At 42.8% G+C, this 20,021-nt stretch overlaps 1 protein-coding gene and 2 pseudogenes across 1 annotated transcript; all 3 read right to left on the bottom strand.

The window, feature by feature from the left end:
• Nucleotides 1-203: 203 nt before the first annotated feature.
• Nucleotides 204-18,715, bottom strand: LOC121133520 (olfactory receptor 8D2-like). Its single transcript, XM_040730188.1, has 2 exons — nucleotides 18,541-18,715; nucleotides 204-1,176 (listed from the first exon to the last, which is right to left on the bottom strand). The coding sequence occupies exon 2, from the start codon at nucleotides 1,149-1,151 to the stop codon at nucleotides 225-227; it is 927 nt and encodes a 308-aa protein (XP_040586122.1). The 5' UTR covers nucleotides 1,152-1,176; nucleotides 18,541-18,715; the 3' UTR covers nucleotides 204-224.
• Nucleotides 7,309-11,923, bottom strand: LOC121133521 (annotated as a pseudogene).
• Nucleotides 17,376-19,296, bottom strand: LOC121133550 (annotated as a pseudogene).
• Between the last annotated feature and the right edge of the window lie 725 nt (nucleotides 19,297-20,021).

The following is a 20,021-nucleotide window of genomic DNA, read 5'->3' as shown; positions in this document are numbered from 1 at the left end:
TGTCTTCCATCAGTTTCTATTCCTCTTGCATGTTTATAAAGATTACGCTATCCATCAGCAAATTATATTGTTTGATAATGCACAAAAATGCCTCTGACTTTCTCAAACACACACACAGACAAACCATTTCTCAAGTATTGATGACTATTTGCTCTGGAGGAAAGAAAAAATACAAAGATAAGATGAGAACTTCTTATGTTCCTTTATTTTACTTTTTCTCAATTTTAGGATGACTTCCTTAGCCCAACTAGCTTTTTCAATGCATTCTTTACATCCTTGTTCCTGAGGCTGTATATTAGGGGATTCAGCATTGGGATCACTGTGGTATAGAACACTGAGGACACTTTCTCCTCTTCCATGTTATTGCTGGAAGGTGGCTTGAAATACATGAATGTTATAGACCCAAAGAAGATTCCCACAGCCAGAATATGAGAGCTACAAGTGCCAAAGGCTTTGGAACGCCCTTCAGTGGAGCGAATGCGGAGAATACTAGTTAAGATGAAAGCATAGGAGATGATGACAGCCAGTGTAGGTGCTAGGGTATTGATTCCACCAATAATAAATAGCAGTATCTCATTGATATGGGTGCTGGAGCAAGAAAGAGTCAACAAGGGCAGAATGTCACAAAAATAGTGGCTGACAACATGAGACCCACAGAAGGACAACATTGTCATGCGAGTGGTATGGACAGTAGCCCCAAAGAAACCCAGTGAGTAAACCACAGCCATCATCATGTAACAGACCCTTTGCGACATGACAATGTTGTAAAGCAGTGGGCTGCAGATGGCAACATAGCGGTCATAGGCCATGGCTGTCAGGAGGTAGCCTTCTGCGATGGCCAGAAGGAGAAAGAAGTAAAGTTGAGCCATGCACTCCAGAAAGGAGATGATGTTCTTCTCAGACACAAAGTTCACCAACATCTTAGGTGTGATGACAGAGGAGTAGCAGAGGTCAATGAAGGATAAATGGCTGAGAAAATAATACATTGGGGAGTGAAGTTGAGAACTGATGGCGATTAAAAGTATCATGCCAAGGTTCCCCACCACCGTGATCATATATATTATAAGAAAGAAGAGGAAGAGTGGCAACTGAAGCTCTGGACGTTTTGTCAGGCCTTCAAGGATGAAGTCAGTCTCTGCAGAATGGTTCATAGTAGCCAATACTCATAAACAGTATCTAAAAGGAGAATGGAGAGAAAGGTTGATGGTCACTCTTAATTTCTGTCTCTCTTTGATGGATTCCATTTCTGGTAACCTCATTTCTCCCATACCTCTGTGTACTCCTTAGACTGTTTTAAAACATTACTTATTTTATTTCAATAAGTCATCACATAATAACATCATTTTCTTTTACTACATGAAAGCCTTCCCATATTTTTCTCCTTGTTCCATTTAAATATCATAACCTCCTTTTCATTAATTATTGTTACATGCATATATCTATATGTATATACATATATGTTCCTTATTGCAACCTGCTTTCATTGTATTGTGTAATTTGTATGAATGTTGTAGTGATTATTCTTTGGAATTGTACAATTCCCTAGGTTTGGTTATTTCTCTTGCTTTCAGCAAATCTTAGGTGTCTGTGATTCTTATATAATCTTGAGGCCACATGGTTAAAATTTTATAGACAAAGCCAGATGTTAACAGTCTTAGTTGATCTCCAGTTTATTGGAGATTCTTCTGTGTCTTTTAAGTTTGTACACAAACTTAACTCTGCAAATACTACAAAGTATGAATAAGCACAATCTCTGACCTAATTATTATGTTTGTATAATAAAAGAGTACTTACCATTTTTAACTAAGTACATACCAAAGGAGTCATTGTCTTTACAAAATTTAGTTTTCAATATAGTTTAGGTAATCTAAAAATATTTTCTTTCAATTTCTCAATGCATTTACATGACTTGACATCAAAGTCTCTAAACCTGGGAACCAACACACAATAAACTGAGTTTCTAAAGCTGGAAGAATCTATGTTAAAAAGCAAAAAAGATTATAGTAACTTCAAGTCTATCCTCCCTAGACTTGCCATTTTTCACATCCTTCTCAGAAGAGAAAGCTAGAATAGATTAAGGCATTCTCCTTAGTATTGATATAACAAATTGAAATGTGCTTTTATACTCTAACCATAAAGTATTGCTGAGGCCAGCCCTGTCCTTAAATGACCAAAGCAGAGCTGACCTCCAGGTGTAATTGAAGAAACACCAGTAAATCGGTGTTTACTTCACGGACTTATTTTCCTTGCAATATTTGAAGCCAAACTCTGTGATCTTCTATTAGATCAGAACTCTAGGCTTTCTTATTTAATTTTTTTTAGACCACCAAAAGTTCAATAGTCGGAATATGTGCCTCTTCAAAGGTAATGGTGATAATTTTATTGATTAATTTTGTATGGAACTTGTCCCTGCAGATGTTAGCGAAGGCACAGCACTTAAGAATATTGACTATTCCTCCAGAGAGCATGGGCTCATTTCCTAGTACACACCTAGCAACTTAAAACCATTTGTAACTCCAGTCCCAGAGTTTCCTCCTGTGACCTCTGTGGGCACCAGGTGTGCATATGATGCATTGACAGACACACAGACCAAACACCCATGCACATAAAATTAGTATAAGTAATATACTATAGTAATATTAGTAATATATTACTAGAAATTTCACGACAGGAAAATAGAAAATGTCATGAAATCAATATAGTCTTAAAGCACAGTTTTTTAATTTGAGAAAAATAAATGGAGAAAACATTCATGTGTACAATAAATAACCAACATTTTTTGTATAGAAAGTATTCTTAAGAGCCAAAAATATCAGAGAAATGTGTTTCAATATGGTTTTGAAGGCCTTCTACAGCTTCTTAAGAGGATTCTAAGTATCTGTGTACTTTTAAACCAGATTTGAGGACTATTATTGCACAGGATGGATTAGAATATTAACAACAAGAATTGAGTAATAAATAGAGTAATAAATCTGAATGTCTAAAAAAAGTGATTCTCTAGCCTTGACTACATAGCGATTGCCTGTCACAGAAAACAAAACAAAATGGACCATACTCTTAGGACAGTTTGAGAGTTACTAAGATGTTCAGTGCTGTTAGACTGGAATACCTTCAGATGGATGCTCTGAACTTGATCAGTTAAGAATATGAATCAGATTGAGACATTTTTAGTTTATACCCATAGATAGCCCACCACCCCATGTAGCACAGCAAGAAAACAGTTTGTGACACTTAGTAGGTACCACAGTTTTGGTTAGGTGCAAACATTACTCACTGAATTTCCTTTTGTAAGAAAAAGTTATCCAGGTAAACTACAGATGATTTTTGCTCATTGTGGCAGCACAAACAAACCCCATCATTGTATGTTTTGGTAGAGGTCAATAGCAGATGAGCACGGACATATCTTTTATCTGGGGATACTTAGTGAGTTCAAATCTCAGGGCTGCCAAAAAGTATTTATACATAACAAATATAGAGATCATAATATCCACATAGTTAGATTCATTCTTTTGGATGCAATTTTTAAAATTTACTAACAACTTATCGATACACTTCTGTCCCTCAGTAGCTGCAGGGTTAGACATCTGAGTCAAGTCTCTCCTAGAAAATGTCCAAGCGTTTGCACACAGCTGGTACACATCCTTCTGTATACACAGATCCTCTCTTGATTACTTACAATGCTGTATAACTGCCCTTTAGTTATTTTCACGTGTGAAGAACACATACAAAACAGATTTACACGTGCTCAGTACAGACAAAAGTGCTTTAAGTATTTGTGGTCAGTAGTTAAATAAATCCACATATGGATCCCAAAGGCACCAAAGACCAATTGCAGAAGAGAAATTTAGATGTTCAGACAAAGGTACGTAAAAACACACAGTGTATCTATACATACTTTTCCTTAAATCTGTTGCTATTACAGGATTCAATACTCAAATAGCTCTTGGACAGAAGGTTGCACTGTCAGTCAGCCCAGGAGCATCTTAGAGTTACTTGGAAAACTTTAAATAAACCTATTCCTAGTAATGAATAGGCCTACATTTATGTTCCAAATGACAATGCTGAAGACTTCTGGCTAGATTCAATTTTTAGGCGTTTTATTTGAGAAGAATCTTTGGAAGACCACAAACTTGTTCTGCAGACTTAGGATTCACTAGAGCATAAAGCTGTTGATAAGGTTTCTAATGAAGGCTGTAGTTTGGACCTCTAAATGCTAATTTGTGATTTACTAGTATTCTGCCTCCCTGGTTCTACAGGGAGCTAAGATTCATTCGTGCCCCCGCCCGCCTGCTGCATGAAGCCCTAGCAGGGTGCCCAGGTCCTAGACAACCACTTGTCCATACTCAAACCCGTTAACGCAGCCATGCAGCCACGCAGCCATGCAAACACTACTTGTTGCATGGTAAACCTGAAGTCACGGGTGGCCAGGGAACCTACAGGATGAGGAACTGAGTGCGCCCACCTTGCCCACGGGCTCAGTCCAGGAGGCGGGGAGCACTGTCAGAGGGTGGGGTGCGTGTGTTGTGTGAGGACTTGAGCTCAGGTGCTCTGAGGGCCCATAGAGAAGAAGCTCAGTGACATCCAGAGTTTAAGGCCTTGGTTAGGCTGTAGATCCGTCCCCAGCGAGGAAGGGCCTAGCTCGCAGAGCAGCCATCTCGCTGCGGGGTCGGGGACCGGTGCTTGGCGAGCTTTGCCCGATGGCGGGCTGCCAAGTGAGTATGGACGGCGACAGGGCAGGAGCGGGAGGAGCAGCGAGTAGAGGGAGGCGGTCCGCGAGCGGGCAGGGTGGCAGAGGGTTGGGGCCCGAGCGGTGGCTTTAGGTGGACAGTGAAGGGGGCGGCGAGCGGGCCAGCGCGCGGGACTGAGCGGCGGCAAATGGGAGGACGGGGCGCTGGTCGGCGGTGAGTGTGGATCCCGGCCGTCCGCCAGGGGTCGGGCACGTGGAGTCCCGGGCGGGGCAGTGAGCGTGGAAGAAGGGGCGGCGGGTGTAGGGCGACTGGCGTGAGGGGGTCGGGATCTGTGGGAGGTCGGAGGCCGGCGGTGCTGGCGGTGCGGGCGGTGCGTGTGTGTGTGCGTGTGTGTGTGCGTGTGTGTGTGTGCGTGTGTGTGTGCGTGTGTGTATGTCTGTGTGTGTGTGTGAAGGACAAGCGGCTGCTGCTGCTGTTAGTGAGGAGGTGTTGAGGGTTTGTGGATCGCGAGTTTCTTGTGAGTGTCCGGGCCTGAGAGCAAGTGTGGAGGGCGGCGGGAGTCGGGCAGCAGGCGGGCGGGGCGCCACTGTCGGGGGCGTGTCCGTGAGGTGCACGTCATCGCTCTGCAGATTCGAGTAGGACTGTGTCGCAGATTACTCTCGCCGGTTGTGGTGGCGCGCACCGGTAGGATTTGCTGAAGGAGGCAGAGGCAGGAGGATCTTGAGTTCGAGGCCAGCCTGGACTACACTTTTTTCTCCTCGCCTCTGGCCTTTCCATCTCAGTATGAACTGCTTTTGCTGCAACACTGTGGAGACCCAGCTGGCAGGCAGGAAATTTTACTTCATCCTCCTGTCTCTGCGTCCACCTGCCTGCAAGGATTAGACGTGGGAAACCCCACCCACATGCTCTGTCTGTCTGCCTGTCTGTCTGTCTCACTCTCTCTGGCCCTCCCTTTCAGTCGGCCTCTGTCTCTCTGTCTCTCTGCCTCTGTCTGTCTCTCTGTCTCTCTGTATATGTGTGTGTGCGTGCGTTTTCCACGTTTGCTATAAGTTTGATACTTTTATGATCATATATTATTTAATTTATACAAATATCTAGCAGAAATACTTGTATATTGTGTTTAGTGAGCTTTTATGCCTCCCTCAAATTGCACATCTACTTCTGAATCAGGTAACTTTTAAACTTTGAACAGTTATGGATAAAAGTTACAGTGGGGACGTTCAGGTCTTGCTGGTATAGGGTCTCTGGACTCTGGTGGTAGAAGAAGACATGGGGGATAAGGAAGGTTGAGTCGGGGTAAGAATAGAGTAGAGCATGATGAGAGATATCTTAATAGATGGAGTCATTATAGCTTTGAGGAGAGAGCTGACACTAGTGAGATTTCCAGAGATCTACAAGGATAACATCACCTGGCAAACTAAGTAATAGCTGAGAGAACACCTTAATAGCCCCTCACTGATGATAAGATTGATACCTACCTTATATGCCATCCTAGAACCTTCATCCAGTGACTGATGGAAGCAGAGTCAGATACCCACAGCTAAACACTGAACTGAACTCCTGGAACCCAGTGACAGAGATGGAAGAGTTATGAGCAAAGAGGTCAACACTGTGCTGGTGAAACCCACAAAGACCCCTGACCGGAAAAGCAGGAGCTCTTGAACCCCAGATAGATGGCTGAGAGCCCAGCAGGAGACTGATCCAGACTCCCTGAATATAGTTTCAGTGACGAGGCCTCAGCAATCTCTGTGATCTTGGATAGCAGATCATTGTTTAACATGGCATAGGAATGAGCTTTGGTCGCCCATTCCACATGGAGCGATGCTCTCTCAGCCTGGACACATGGGGAAGGGCCTAGGTCCTTCCCTGGATGAAATGACATAGTCTGGAAATCCCCCCATGGAGGGCTTCAGCCTCCCTAGGGAACGGTGTGGGGATTGGGTGGGGGAGACTGGTGGAGGGACCAGGGAGGAGAGATGAGAGAGGGAGTTTGGATTGACATGTGAAGCAATCATGTTTCTAATTGAAATTATATATGTATATATATATGTACATATATATAAAAGTTATAGCTGGTATATTTTAAAAGTATAATGTGATTTCATATTTTTATTTTCATTGTACTAGTACTAATGTATGCATAGTTTATATTTTTAATTTGCTTTCCTCTGTGATAAAGATACAATATGTGTTTTCATGTGCTTACAGTTCATTTTTTTTCATTCTATCATTTTTGTTTCTATAAATAACACTGGATAATAACACAGTCAGAGAGAGGTTCATTCAGAGCACCCCACACATCTCTATGAAAGTATTGACTATGGGTATGATTTTTATGATTGATATCAATAAAGATTTATTTTATTGAATTAAGGATAAATATTGCATCAATAACAAGGATGACTCTATTATATTATAAATGATGTGTAATTATTCACATAAAAGTCTCATAATAATTTCTTATTGTTATATAAACTTTAAGGAATATAGGTGCTTGAGAAAAGCAGCAAATGTGGATTTTTAAAGGCTTAATGTATTGCAAAAGCTTCATCTAAGTTTTTAAGGAAAATAGTTTAACAAATATTTAAAAAATATTTAAGGGAGATTATTTTGTGACCAAGTTACTGAAGGAAAACTAATTCTCAGAAATTGCAACAGGAAAAGGAAATTGAATCACTTCTTCTGACAACTAAACACAATATGTTCATTGTACCTGAAATAAAATTAAGCTATATGATTTGGGGTCTATATGAACAAAATAGGGCAACATGGCCTTAGACAAGAAGTCCTTTTCATCTCTATGATCCCCAGAGTACCTGGACTGGTTCCCTAATCCTTTCCTAATTAGAACTTTACTTTCTTCTTTTACTACCCTAAACAGTTAGCAAGCACTCCATAAATGTTTATGTGTTCAATTAATAAAAACTGTTGCTCTATCATATTAATCTTTTAATACATTCATTTTGGAATTATTTATTTCAAATATATACATATGTATTTATTTAATTAAATCATTTCCCCCATTGTTTTCATCCCTCTAAACCCTCATAAGTACACCACCATTTTCTCTTAGCAACCCATAGCCTCTGTTTTTCATCCATTGTTCTTACGTAGAGCCAGTGAATTCATGGATCTTGAAGGAGAACTTCCAACTGTTACACCACCAAAATATTAAACTACATTCTAAGTACTTTGCTCAGAACTCAGAATCTACTTCAGGCATCTCAAAATTCCTGTCTCTCCAGCTCCAAAACATCTAATATCTTCTCTACTCCAAAAGCACACACACACATGCCCAGGGTGCAAATTCTCACACATATATAGACATTTACACACACACACACACACAGAGACACACAAATAAATAGACACATGGCCTCTATCTGTCTGTCATTAGCACCCACAAGAGAAAAGAAGTTATAGGAAGACACACAAGACACAGATTGTGTGGAAACAAAATGTTTGAAATGACAAATCACCTGTAACTTGGACATTGCAAGGGTTTGGGGGAGTACTGAGGATTATTAAAACAATATTCAAATTTCCTAGAAATAAAAACAAAATATCTGTCTAACTTTGACAGAGACTCTCTGTGGACTCTGCCTTCATTCTCTTTCACCCCTCTTGGTATACACAAATACAAGTGTTTCTTAGAAGGCTGAGTGTATCAGGACTCCGTAATGTTTGTAAGAGCATGACTAGGTCCCATCAAGAAGTGATTTGTTTTGGTACTTGGCTTAGTCATGTTTCAGGAAATCCCAACTGGATGTCAAAGAAAGTGATTAACATCATCCATTTATAATAAGAATGCCAAGACTTTGAAATGATAGCTCATTTTTTATTACAGACTATGAGAGAGACATTTGAGAAAATTGTTGAAGAAGAAGCTGTGCAGTAAGGGAGACAAGTTGTATGGATAGGAACAGAAATCAGGCAAAGGAAAAGAAATTCAAGACATGTTGACAACTGGAAAGAGATGGTCCTTGCTGATGAAATAAATTCTTAGTTCACCATGAGTAATTTGCCATCCCTCCCAAAGTCCACAAAAAATTGGTGACTGTCTGTGTTATCCCTTGCACAGAAAGGAATAGCATTGGAAGTAGATATGTTATTACTGATGTATTTGTATCTAAGCCTTTGTCTGTCACTTCTTTGACAGAATGGGTACTTGCTGCAACACTTTCTTCAGAGAACATTGTACTTCCTTATTTCTCAGGCTATAGATCAAAGGATTCACATGGGTGTGACCAGGTTATTCAACACTTGAACAGCTGCATTAGGCCAGGGATTTGGAGTAGGCTGGAGGTATATGAGGACCACTGGCATGAAGGCGAGGAGGATAGCAGTGATTGGGCACTGCAGGTGGAGAAGGCTCTATGCTGCCCCTCAGCAGATGGGATCCATAGAATGGAGCAGAGGATGCAGCTGTAGGAGGTGAGGATGAGGAAGAAGAAGCTGAGGGGCATCAGGACCACACTGATGAGCCCCACCATCTCCAGGGCTGATGTGTCTGCACAGGCCAGCTTTAGCATAGCAGGGACATCACAGAAGTAATACTCCACCTCATTGGGACCACAGTATGGCAACTGGAAAGTGAGAGGTAACTTGAATAGAGCCAAAAAAAAAAAAAAAATGATGTCCCTATTGCCAGGAAAGCACACACTCTGTGGTTCATTATTATTCAGTTCGTTGGGGAGTGGAACATGGTTATAAAGTGGTCATGGGCCATGACCCTGTACAGGAAAATTTCAGTGCAACCCAGGAATGGTGGAAGAGCTGGCACACAAAGCTGCCTGGAGATGGCTCTGCTGTTTCCTGAGAGGTCGAACAACGTCTGGGGAGAAGTCTCCAAAGGAAAACGAATGTCACACAGGGACAGATGGCAGAGGAAGAAGTACATGGGGGAGTGAAGCCGAGTGGAAGAGATGATTATGAGGAGTATGGGCAGGTTGTCCACCAGGGTGAAGCTGTAGAAAAACACTCACAGGACAAAGCATCGTATTGTTTCCAGACCCTCTGTATGTGGGATGCCCATCAGTATACCCTGTGTCACTACAGGGAGATTCCTCATAGATTTGAGATTGCCTACGTTCAAAGCAGAACACAGATTTCTAATACACATTTAAAAAATATTAAAGGCATATCATGGAGTTCTCTCATGCATGTGTTGATTTCCTTTTTGAACAAAAACACTCTTATTAAGGCTGCAAATCTTCATGGAGAAAAATAAATATGAAGTGTGTAACTTGTGACCTTAGTTTTTACTGAATTGGTCTATGGTCCCTATGGACTTAGTTTGCCAAAGATTATATTTAATTTGTTAGGTAAAAAATAATTCACATGCTTAAACATATTGTTAAGTAAAATAAAGCAGAAATGGTTAAGGAGGTGAACTCCCAAAGACATCCCATTCCTTTTGCAGATTTGCTCCTGTAATATAGCAGTTTTTGTTAAAATGAAACCATCATATGAATGAGAAAATTCCATGGTATGTCTTCAATATTTGGTATGTGTTTCCCATCATGGGAAAATGGGAAGGAGCTGTGAGAAATAGAGAAAAAGGAAACCATAATCAGGGTAACTTATATGGGAAAACACTTATTTTTCAGAAATATAAATTTAAAAAATAAAAGGGCCCATGTGTGATTCAGGGTCTCAGATAGTGAGGGACGAGTATTTTAATTTTGAGTCACTAGGCTATACAGCAATACTCTACCTCAAAAACAACAACATAGCTATAAAGAGTATCAGAGAAGGATGAAAGTGGAGGGAATTTGTGTCTAATGGTAAGGTGACTATTGTCTAAATATATTGATGAAGGCAAATCTTTAAAAGCAAAGCATATCTGGTTTTGACCTTGGGAGAGAGCATGAACTCATCTGACTCAGCCATGTAGTAGTGAAGCCTAGATTGCCTCCCTCAAGGCTTCTCAAAATGTAAACAGCAGTTTTGTTGATGCTTCTGTTGTTTTGTTTTGTTTTTAAGTTGTTCAGGCCAAACAATATAAGATTCTTTATGTATAAAGAAAATCAAAATCATCTGAGTCAGAAACAAGCAACTGACATATGAATTAATTTTGTATCTTCATAGGGAACTTGGGACCTCTTAAGAACTTTATTCCCAGCCATCATTACTCTTGGGACAGATAGTAACAGAAGCCCCAGAAGTCATTCTTATGAACTGTTCTTAAATGCTGGGGACTCTACGGGATTGGCGTAGGTACGAGCGTTTTCTATTCCTAATAGGTACAGTGTCCCAGAAGATCACATAAAAGCTCCTTGTGACAACACATTCATGCTAATGTCTCCTGGGAAGCTACATGCCATCTTCCTCAGGACACTGATAGTTTGTTCTGTTAGATGAACATTGATAAACCACTGGAGCAAAAAATGTAATGCTAACCTTTGTGCCTAATGTGGTAAGAAAGCAGGAGACACTGCTTTGAATGTCATACTTATTATCTGGTTTATGATAAAGAGAACTAGAAATTTCCAAGAACATTGCTTTCTGTGCAGGACCCAGGTAAGGGCACAGTTTCATTTATGGCACCAGTCTGCTAAACAGAGAGTTGGCGTACCAGCCATGTTAACTCACATGCAGTAGTACCTCAGCTGTACCTGGAAGAATTAGTTTCTTTATTCTCTCCAGTAGATGATGTCTTCTTCTCTCTTTTCCTGGCATCTTTTCTTGTTAAGTTTTCATGACTGGGTGACACAATGTAAAGGAGTGAACTCCAGCTTAAATTTAACCAGCTCTGGTACAGAGAAGATCACTGGGGTTTTCATGACTCTAAGATTGTCATTTCCTTAAGCACTTCTATAGGATAAATATACTAGGGTCTCTGTATCTTGTTCATTAACCTGCACATATCTCCCAGAGAAACCAAGCAAGGGTAAATCACACTTAAGTACAGCATTCCTAGGTAAACATAAATTCCCGCTACCTTGTTAATGTTGGAGTATTCTTCTCAGACCATGAGGAGAGATATCATTAATCCATGCAGCACAAACATCCCATCTTTGTGTCCTCCTGGCTTCAGCATGTTTAGGTAGACTACACTGTACAAGATAAAGTGTCTTCAGTGTCATAATTGTTTTCAGGCCTGCAGAATGCTGCTTGTTTCTTTTAACCTTACTCTGAATTTTAAAATTGAGAAAGTGTATAAAAGTCAAATAGTTTCAATATTATTCGGGACCTTTACAACTACTGTGAGCGATTGGAGAAATGGAAGGAGATTTTCTATGTCCAGGCTTTCTCTCTGCTACGCTCTAAGCCTTCTCTCTGTGCTTCATGCTCTCCCACTCAACTCCTTTTGGCTAGGAAGTCTGAACAAGATGATCCCTCCACTACTTTTGATCCAGCCAATGAGCCTTCTCCCCATCGAAAAAAAACCCTCAGCTCCCTCTCTCGCTCTGGCCCCTCCCTCTTCAGTGACGTCACCCTAGTCAGCTTTAACTGGCACCCACCTTCAGCTCACCACCAACAGTCTCTAGTTCTCCCACTACTGGGTCCCGCTCCACTAAGGGACCAACCCCTTTACTTCACCACCTAAACCAGCTCCAGTTCACCCCTTGCAAGAGGTTGCCGGGGTGGATGGCTTAGTCAAAGTTCATGTCCCCTTCTCATTGACTGAACTCTCCCAAATAGACAAAAGATTGGCATCCTATAGTGCCAATCCTTCCATCTTTTTTAAAGAATTCCAATATATTACCCAATCATATAACCTTACCTTCCATGATGTTTATATGATTCTTACTAACAATCTCCTCCCTGAGGAAGGCAGATGAGTTTGGGAACAGGCTAGAATCTATGGAGATGATGTCCATCAAACTGATGATACCTACCCAGTTGGATCTATGGCAGTTCCTGACCAGGAGCCTGACTGGGATTAAAATACCCCAGGGGGCATCCTAGCTAGGAAGCAGTTTTTAACTTGTCTCCTGGCTGGTCTTCTTAAGGCTGCTCTTAAAGCAGTAAATTATGAAAGGATCCAAAGAGTCATCCAGGACAAGGATGAAAACCCATCCCAATTCCTAGACCATCTTACAAAGGCCCTCTTACAATACACCAATGTGGATCCTGAGATTCAAGATGGGAACCAACTCCTTATGACCAACTTTTTTTCCCCAAAGTTACCCTGATAATAGGGCCAAATTCAAATGCCTAGAAAAGGGCCCCCTAACTCCACAGTCAAAAGCCCTAAATGTGGCATTCAAGGTGTACCATGGAAGGGATGAAAAGGCCCAAAAACAAAAATACCTGATGATGGCTAAAACCTCTCGGCCAACCAAAACAAAAGCACAGGCTCCCAAAGGACAAAGACTCCCATGTCCTTGTTTCAAATGCGGTCAGGAAGACCACTGGGCCCCGGGCCTGTCCAAACCCTCGTAAACCACCAGGACCATGTCCAAGGTACCATCAAGAGGGACACTGGGGAATTGATTGCCCCCATGTTCCTGACAGCATGGGAACATCAATCCCAGATCACCCTTCAACTGACCTCCTTGGCCTGGCCATTGATGACTGACGGGGCCCTAGCTCCCTTGGCCTGACCACCGCCATCTCCGACAGGGAGCCTCGGGTAGTTATCATAGTATCAGGGAGGCCCATCTCCTTCCTCCTGGACACTGGAGCCACTTTTTCAGTCTTGACAAATTTTTGGGGACCAACCACTCCTTCCTGTTCCTCTATTGTTGGAGTAGGAGGACAGCTCTATCAGGCCCAACAAACCCCACCACTTAACTGTATCTTCAAGGGTATCCCCCTTACACATTCCTTCCATGTGATACCAACCTGTCCCACCCCATTGCTGGGAAGGAACCTTTTAGCCAAAGTGGGAGCCTCCATTTCTTTTGCTCCTCCTATCCGTTTGGCCTCAGGTTTGCCAGCTGTTCCCCTTCTCCTCCTCCTCCAAACCACACAGTCTGACACACCTCTTCCCTTACCGTCCTCTCAGGTAGATCCTCAGGTATGGAACACTCAAAATCCCTCTATAGCCAAACATCACACCCCTCTAATCATCCGACTACAAAACCCTGCCAAATATATAACTAAGGCTCAATACCCACTTTCACTCCAAAGTCTCAGGGGACTCAAACCTCTCATCTCTGACCTCCTGAGAAAAAGTCTTCTTCGCCCTACTTCTTCCCCCTTCATTACCCCCATACTTTCAGTCAAAAATCCTAATGGAACCTACCGCCTGGTTCAGGATCTCTGACTTATTAATTCAGCAGTAGTTCCCCTTCATCCTGTAGTTCCCAATCCTTATACTCTACTCTCCACCATCCCTTCAAAAACTTCTCATTTCTCTGTCCTTGACATCAAGGATGCCTTCTTTTCTATTCCTCTGTCACAAAAAATCTTTGCCTTTACTTGGACTGACCCAGACACACACATTTCTACACAACTTACTTGGACAGTCCTACCTCAAGGGTTCCGGGACAGCCCCCATTTATTCGGGCAGGCCCTAGCCTCTGACTTATTCTCTTTGTCTCTCCCAAAATCCAAGTTGATACAGTACGTAGATGACCTTCGTCTTTGTAGTTCATCCCTAGAAATAAGCCAGGCTGACACCTCTACTTTGTTAAATTTTCTATGTAGCTGAGGATATAGGGTATCATCTTCTAAGGTCCAGCTGTCCACTCCTAAGGTAACTTATCTAGGACTAACTATTACTCCAACTCATAAGGCCATTACCTAGATAGAAAAAACCTGATACAATCACTTACAGTCCCCACCACAAAGTATGAAATCTTATCCTTCCTAGGAATGGCCAGCTTCTTACGTTCTTAGATTCCTTCCTTCTCCCTTCTTGCTCGCCTCTATATTAGGCAGCCCTTGGCCCATTACATGAGCCTCTCCTTGCACCTGTTACCAAGCCATTTCATCAGTTTCAACAGGCCCTCCTACAGGCTCCAGCCTTACACCTTCCAGACTTAACGTGTCCCTTCTCTATCTATATCACTGAAAAAGAGGGATATGCCCTCGGGGTCCTGGGTCACCATCTGGGACCTTCCTTTGCACCACCGCATACTTACCAAGAAAATTAGACCACACTATCCAAGGTTGGGCACCTTGTCTGCGGGCTCTGGCTGCAGCTGAACTTCTCATATGAGAGTCAAAGAAGTTAACCTTTGGGTCTCCTATTACTGTCCTCTCTCCTCACCACCTGTCCCGTCTTCTAACATACAAGGGTCTCCAAACATTACCCCCTCCAGAGTTCTCTCCCTTCAGGTAGCATTAGTAGAGGATACAACCTTACCTTTCAGCCATGCCCACCTCTTAATATTTCAAATCTTCTCCCCCAACCAGTCTCAAAATACTCCCCATCTCACTCTTGCACTGAGACCCTAGAAGAGGTTCTACCTCATCCTACACATACACATGAGGGAGCTCTACCCCAGGCCACCTATACATGGTATACGATGGCAGCTCATTCCTACATGAAGGGGTACGAAAAGCAGGATATGCTATTGTCTCAGACACCAAAGTGGTTGAGGCACAGGCCCTTCCAGCCCAAATCACAAACCAACAAGCCAAATTAGTGGCTCTTATTCGTGCCTTTCAACTAGCAAAAGGACAGTCCATAAACCTATATACAGACTCTAAATATGCCTTTCACCATTCTCTTGTCACATGCAGCTATCTGGAAGGAACGTGGGCTACTAACGGCAAAAGGAGGTTCTATAACCAATTCAAAACAAATCATGGACTTGCTAGAGGTTTCTAACCTTCCCCCCACAGCCACAGGAATTGTCCACTGCCGCTCACACCAAGCAAACAATTCCATTATTTCCAAGGGAAATAACCTAGCTGATGAGGCAGCTAGAGCTGCAGCTCTCAGGGGACTAAGTCCCCCCTCACAAGCCTCAGGGGGGCTTTTTTACAACCCTCATCTCTCATTTTTTACTCTCATTTTACAACCCACATCTTCATCACCACCTCCCAATACTCAACAGATCTTATCCTATCTACATCAGATCCTTCACCCTAATAGTCAGGTTCTTTCTCATTTTTGTTAAAACTTATTTACAGCCTGCCTCTGAAGACCTGCCCTATCTAAAGTCTATCACTGCTTCTTGTAAGATCTGTCGAACCTCTAACCCTACCTCTGGGCATCGAAATCTCCCCTTCCCCACTCATCAAGCCAGTGGACCCCTCCCTGGATCAAACTGGCAGCTTGACTTCACCCATATGCCCACAGTTAGACGTTTCAGATATCTTTTGGTCCCAGTGGACACATTCTCAGGATGGGGAGAAGCCTTCCCCACCACTAATAAAAGATCACAGACAATTTCTGATCTCCCTTTTAGGGAGATCATCCCCCGTTTTGGGGTTCCATCCTCCCTTCAATCAGATAATGGCCCTGAATTTACTTCTCAAAACTCACAGACATTGACAAAGGACCTTAACATCCCATGGCATTTCCATATCCCCTACAATCCCCAGTCTTCAGGTAAAGTTGAACAGCCTAACCGCTTTGAAGAATGCTGGTTGTGTGTCCCTCCTGGGTCAAACTCACAACCACCCTTTGTGGCCTCACCCATTGTCTTAACAGATTTCCCCACTTTGCCACTTCTAAACTGCTCTGAGCCAAACATTACTACCACCCCTTATCTCTCCCACATCTCTCTCTTCGGTATCTCAGACTGCTTTAGCTCAGCAGGAACACACCTTGTGGGCATTCTAGATTCCAAAGACTGCAACAATACTATAACGCTTAATACTACCACACAGCCCCTATGTCCAAATATTCACAATGCGTCGATTCTCTGTGGCACACAGGTATACCACTGCCTGCCTGCCAGTTGGTCTGGGACATGTACCCTGGTGTTCCCTCGGGAGTCAGGAGGAACCAGAAGATGGAAAACGCACGCACGCGCGCGTACACACACACACACACACACACACACACGCACGCACGCACACACACACGTATGCACACACACACAGAGAGACAGAGACAGAGAGACAGAGAGACAGAGGCCGACTGAAAGGGAGGGCCAGAGAGAGTGAGACAGACAGACAGACAGACAGACAGACAGACAGACAGACAGAGCATGTGGGTGGGGTTTCCCACGTCTAATCCTTGCAGGCAGGTGGACGCAGAGACAGGAGGATGAAGCAAAATTTCCTGCCTGGCAGCTGGGTCTCCGCAGTGTTGCTGCAAGATCTAAGTCCACAAATGCAGTTCATACTGAGATGGAAATGCGGAACAGGCCAGAGGCGAGGAGGAAAAAAAGTGTAGTCCACGCTGGCCTCGAACTCAAGATCCTCTTGCCTCTGCCTCCTTCAGCAAATCCTACCGGTGCGCGCCACCACAACCGGCGAGAGTAATCTGCGACACAGTCCTACTCGAATCTGCAGAGCGATGACGTGCACCTCACGGACACGCCCCCGACAGTGGCGCCCCGCCCGCCTGCTGCCCGACTCCCGCCTCCCTCCACACTTGCTCTCAGGTCCGGACACTCACAAGAAACTCGCGATCCACAAACCCTCAACACCTCCTCACTAACAGCAGCAGCAGCCGCTTGCCCTTCACACACACGCGCGCGCGCACGCACATACGCGCATACACGCACGCGCATACGCACACGCGCATACACACACACACACACACACACGCATGCACACACGCACGCACCGCCAGCACCGCCGGCCTCCGACCTCCCACAGATCCCGACCCCCTCACGCCAGTCGCCCTACACCCGCCGCCCCTTCTTCCACGCTCACTGCCCCGCCCGGGACTCCACGTGCCCGACCCCTGGGGGACGGCCGGGACCCACACTCACCGCCGACCAGCGCCCCGTCCTCCCATTTGCCGCCGCTCAGTCCCGCGCGCTGGCCCTCAAAAACTCCTATTAACACTAAAAGAGAAATTTAATCCCAGCACTCGGGAGGCAGAGGGTTCGAGTCCGAGCTGGACCGACAGCCTCCAAAACAATACAGAGAAACCCAGTCTCGTAAAATAAAAAAAAATAAATAAAATAAATAAAAAAGAGAAATTTCAGTTCATGATGAGCAGTAGTAAATAGAGACTCACGACTTTCTGGGATGCAGAGAATAAGTGATAGTATGATCTGGAGACTAAGCAAGACATTTGTGTTAATATAACCTCCAAGGCTCAAAAAACAAGAAGATAGGAAGAAAGACAGGAAAGTATATCCTCTATAACATAATAATTATATGCATGAACTATAAGAAGCCATGGCTACCTTGCTGAACTTACACAAGAGAGACCCACTCACAGTTATTCATGGATAAATGTAAGGTTTCATGTAACCACACTCCTTACTGCAGAACTACAAATACAGAAAGGTTTCAAAAGCAATATTTGAAGACAGGAGGAGAAGAATGATGTTACAGAATTATCACTTCATTTATATGACAAAAAGATCAGTTTTCCTGTCAATGCTCTATCAAATGTTTTACAAAATAATTTTCTACTTCATTGGAAAAATTCAATTAATGATACATGATAAAATAGCTTAAAATTCATAGGTACTGGATGTAGTCAGGTGATGCAGTGTTTGCCTACTATAAAGGATGCTCTGCTCTCAACCATAGAACAACACATTGATAAGGATATACTTACTACAAGGGAGAAGTAAAAAAAAAATGACTACAAAACATTATCAGTAGAACAATTATTTTATCACATCTCTCACTAGCCAAAAGTAAGACTTGTCTGTTCACCAAGAATTTTCTGAATGCTTTCTTCACATCTTTGTTCCTCAAACTATACATTAATGGGTTCAGCATGGGGATCACTGTGGTATAAAACACAGAAGAAACCTTCTCTTCCTCCAGAGTATTACTTGAAGGAGGTTTGAAATACATGAAGGTGACTGACCTGAAGAAGATTCCCCACAGCCATAAGATGAGAGCTGCAGGTGCCAAAGGCTTTGGACCGGCCCTCTGATGAACTGATGCGAAGGATGCAGCCAAGATGAAGACATAGGAGATGGTGACCGCTAGGGTGGGAACCAAGGTGTTTATCCTGCAATGGTATATAGGAGAAGTTCTTGAGATGTGTGTTAGAGCTGGAGAGGTTGAGGAGGGGGAGAACATCACAAAAATAATGGCTGATGATGTGGGATTTACAGAAGCTCAGTTTCATCATAGCACTTGTATGTGCAATGGCAGACAAAAGGCCTAGGAGGAAGGAAACCAGAACCAACAGTGAACAAAGCCTAGATGACATGATCACATGGTACATCAACGGTCTGCAGATGGCTACATAGCGATCATATGCCATGACAGTTAGGAGGTAGCACTCAGCAACCACAAAGATCACAAAGAAAAAGAGCTGAGCCAGGCACTCAGAATAGAAGATCAAATTTTTCTTCCCAAGAAAGTTCACCAGCATTTTGGGTGTAATGACAGTGGAATAGCAGAGATCAACAAATGATAAGCTGCAGAGGAAATAATGCATGGGAGTTTGCAGCAGAGGGCTGACTGTGATGAGCAGGATCATGCCCAGGTTCCCCACTACTGTCACCACATAGATTCCCAGGAACAGGAGCAAGAGAGGCAGTAAGAGCTCCGGTTGCTCTGTTAATCCCACCAACACAAACCCAGCTGCATTAGAATGAGTTCCATTTCCCATGCTTTGAAGATTTCTGTGAAAATAAAAAATAGACTTCAGTTTACTGTTATGCCAACATAATAGTAATGAACTCATATAATACTCAACATAATGTCTGAACTCATATGCAACTAAAAATTACAGTACAGAAGAAATTTATTTCTTATCCAAGTAAAACGAAAGCTTTAAAGTGAGATTAGAAAATTGCCAAGGTATTGTTTTCATCGACATACTATGGACCACATAAGTATATCTCCTTTAATTTTCTCTCAAAGAAGTTGTGAGTTTAGATTACAAAATGATGGACATTTTACTTGCTTTGACTTTTATATTTAGAAGCAAAATAAACATTTTGTTTTATGGAGATAAAGAAGCCTTTTATAACAGGTGAAGAGAAGAAATGCCAAGTGTGTTTACTCATGCATTTAACATCATAGCTCAAGAGAGTGAGACAGTGGATTGCTGTTACTTTGAGACCAGTGTTGCCTGCATGGGGTAGAGCATCAGTTTTGGTTTTAGTGTTAAATAAATCCTTTCTAAAGAGAAAAAAATGCTAAGTCCTTCAGCCAACCAAAGTTCAATAAAATAAATCAAGCAAGAATAAGATAGACAAGATTATAGAAGGCTCTAACATCACTTCTCTTGTTTATTTACACACAGATATCTTCATGATAGCCACAAAAAAGAAAGAAATTATGAATCTTCAATCCCTCTGCACTAGAACTAGATTTTATATCAAGCTGAAA

The sequence above is a fragment of the Mesocricetus auratus genome, unplaced genomic scaffold (assembly GCF_017639785.1).
Source record: "Mesocricetus auratus isolate SY011 unplaced genomic scaffold, BCM_Maur_2.0 Super-Scaffold_100022, whole genome shotgun sequence".
Taxonomy (NCBI): domain Eukaryota; kingdom Metazoa; phylum Chordata; class Mammalia; order Rodentia; family Cricetidae; genus Mesocricetus; species Mesocricetus auratus.
The sequence above is the reverse complement of the archived record's forward strand: the minus strand, read 5'-3'. Positions and strand labels throughout refer to the sequence as shown.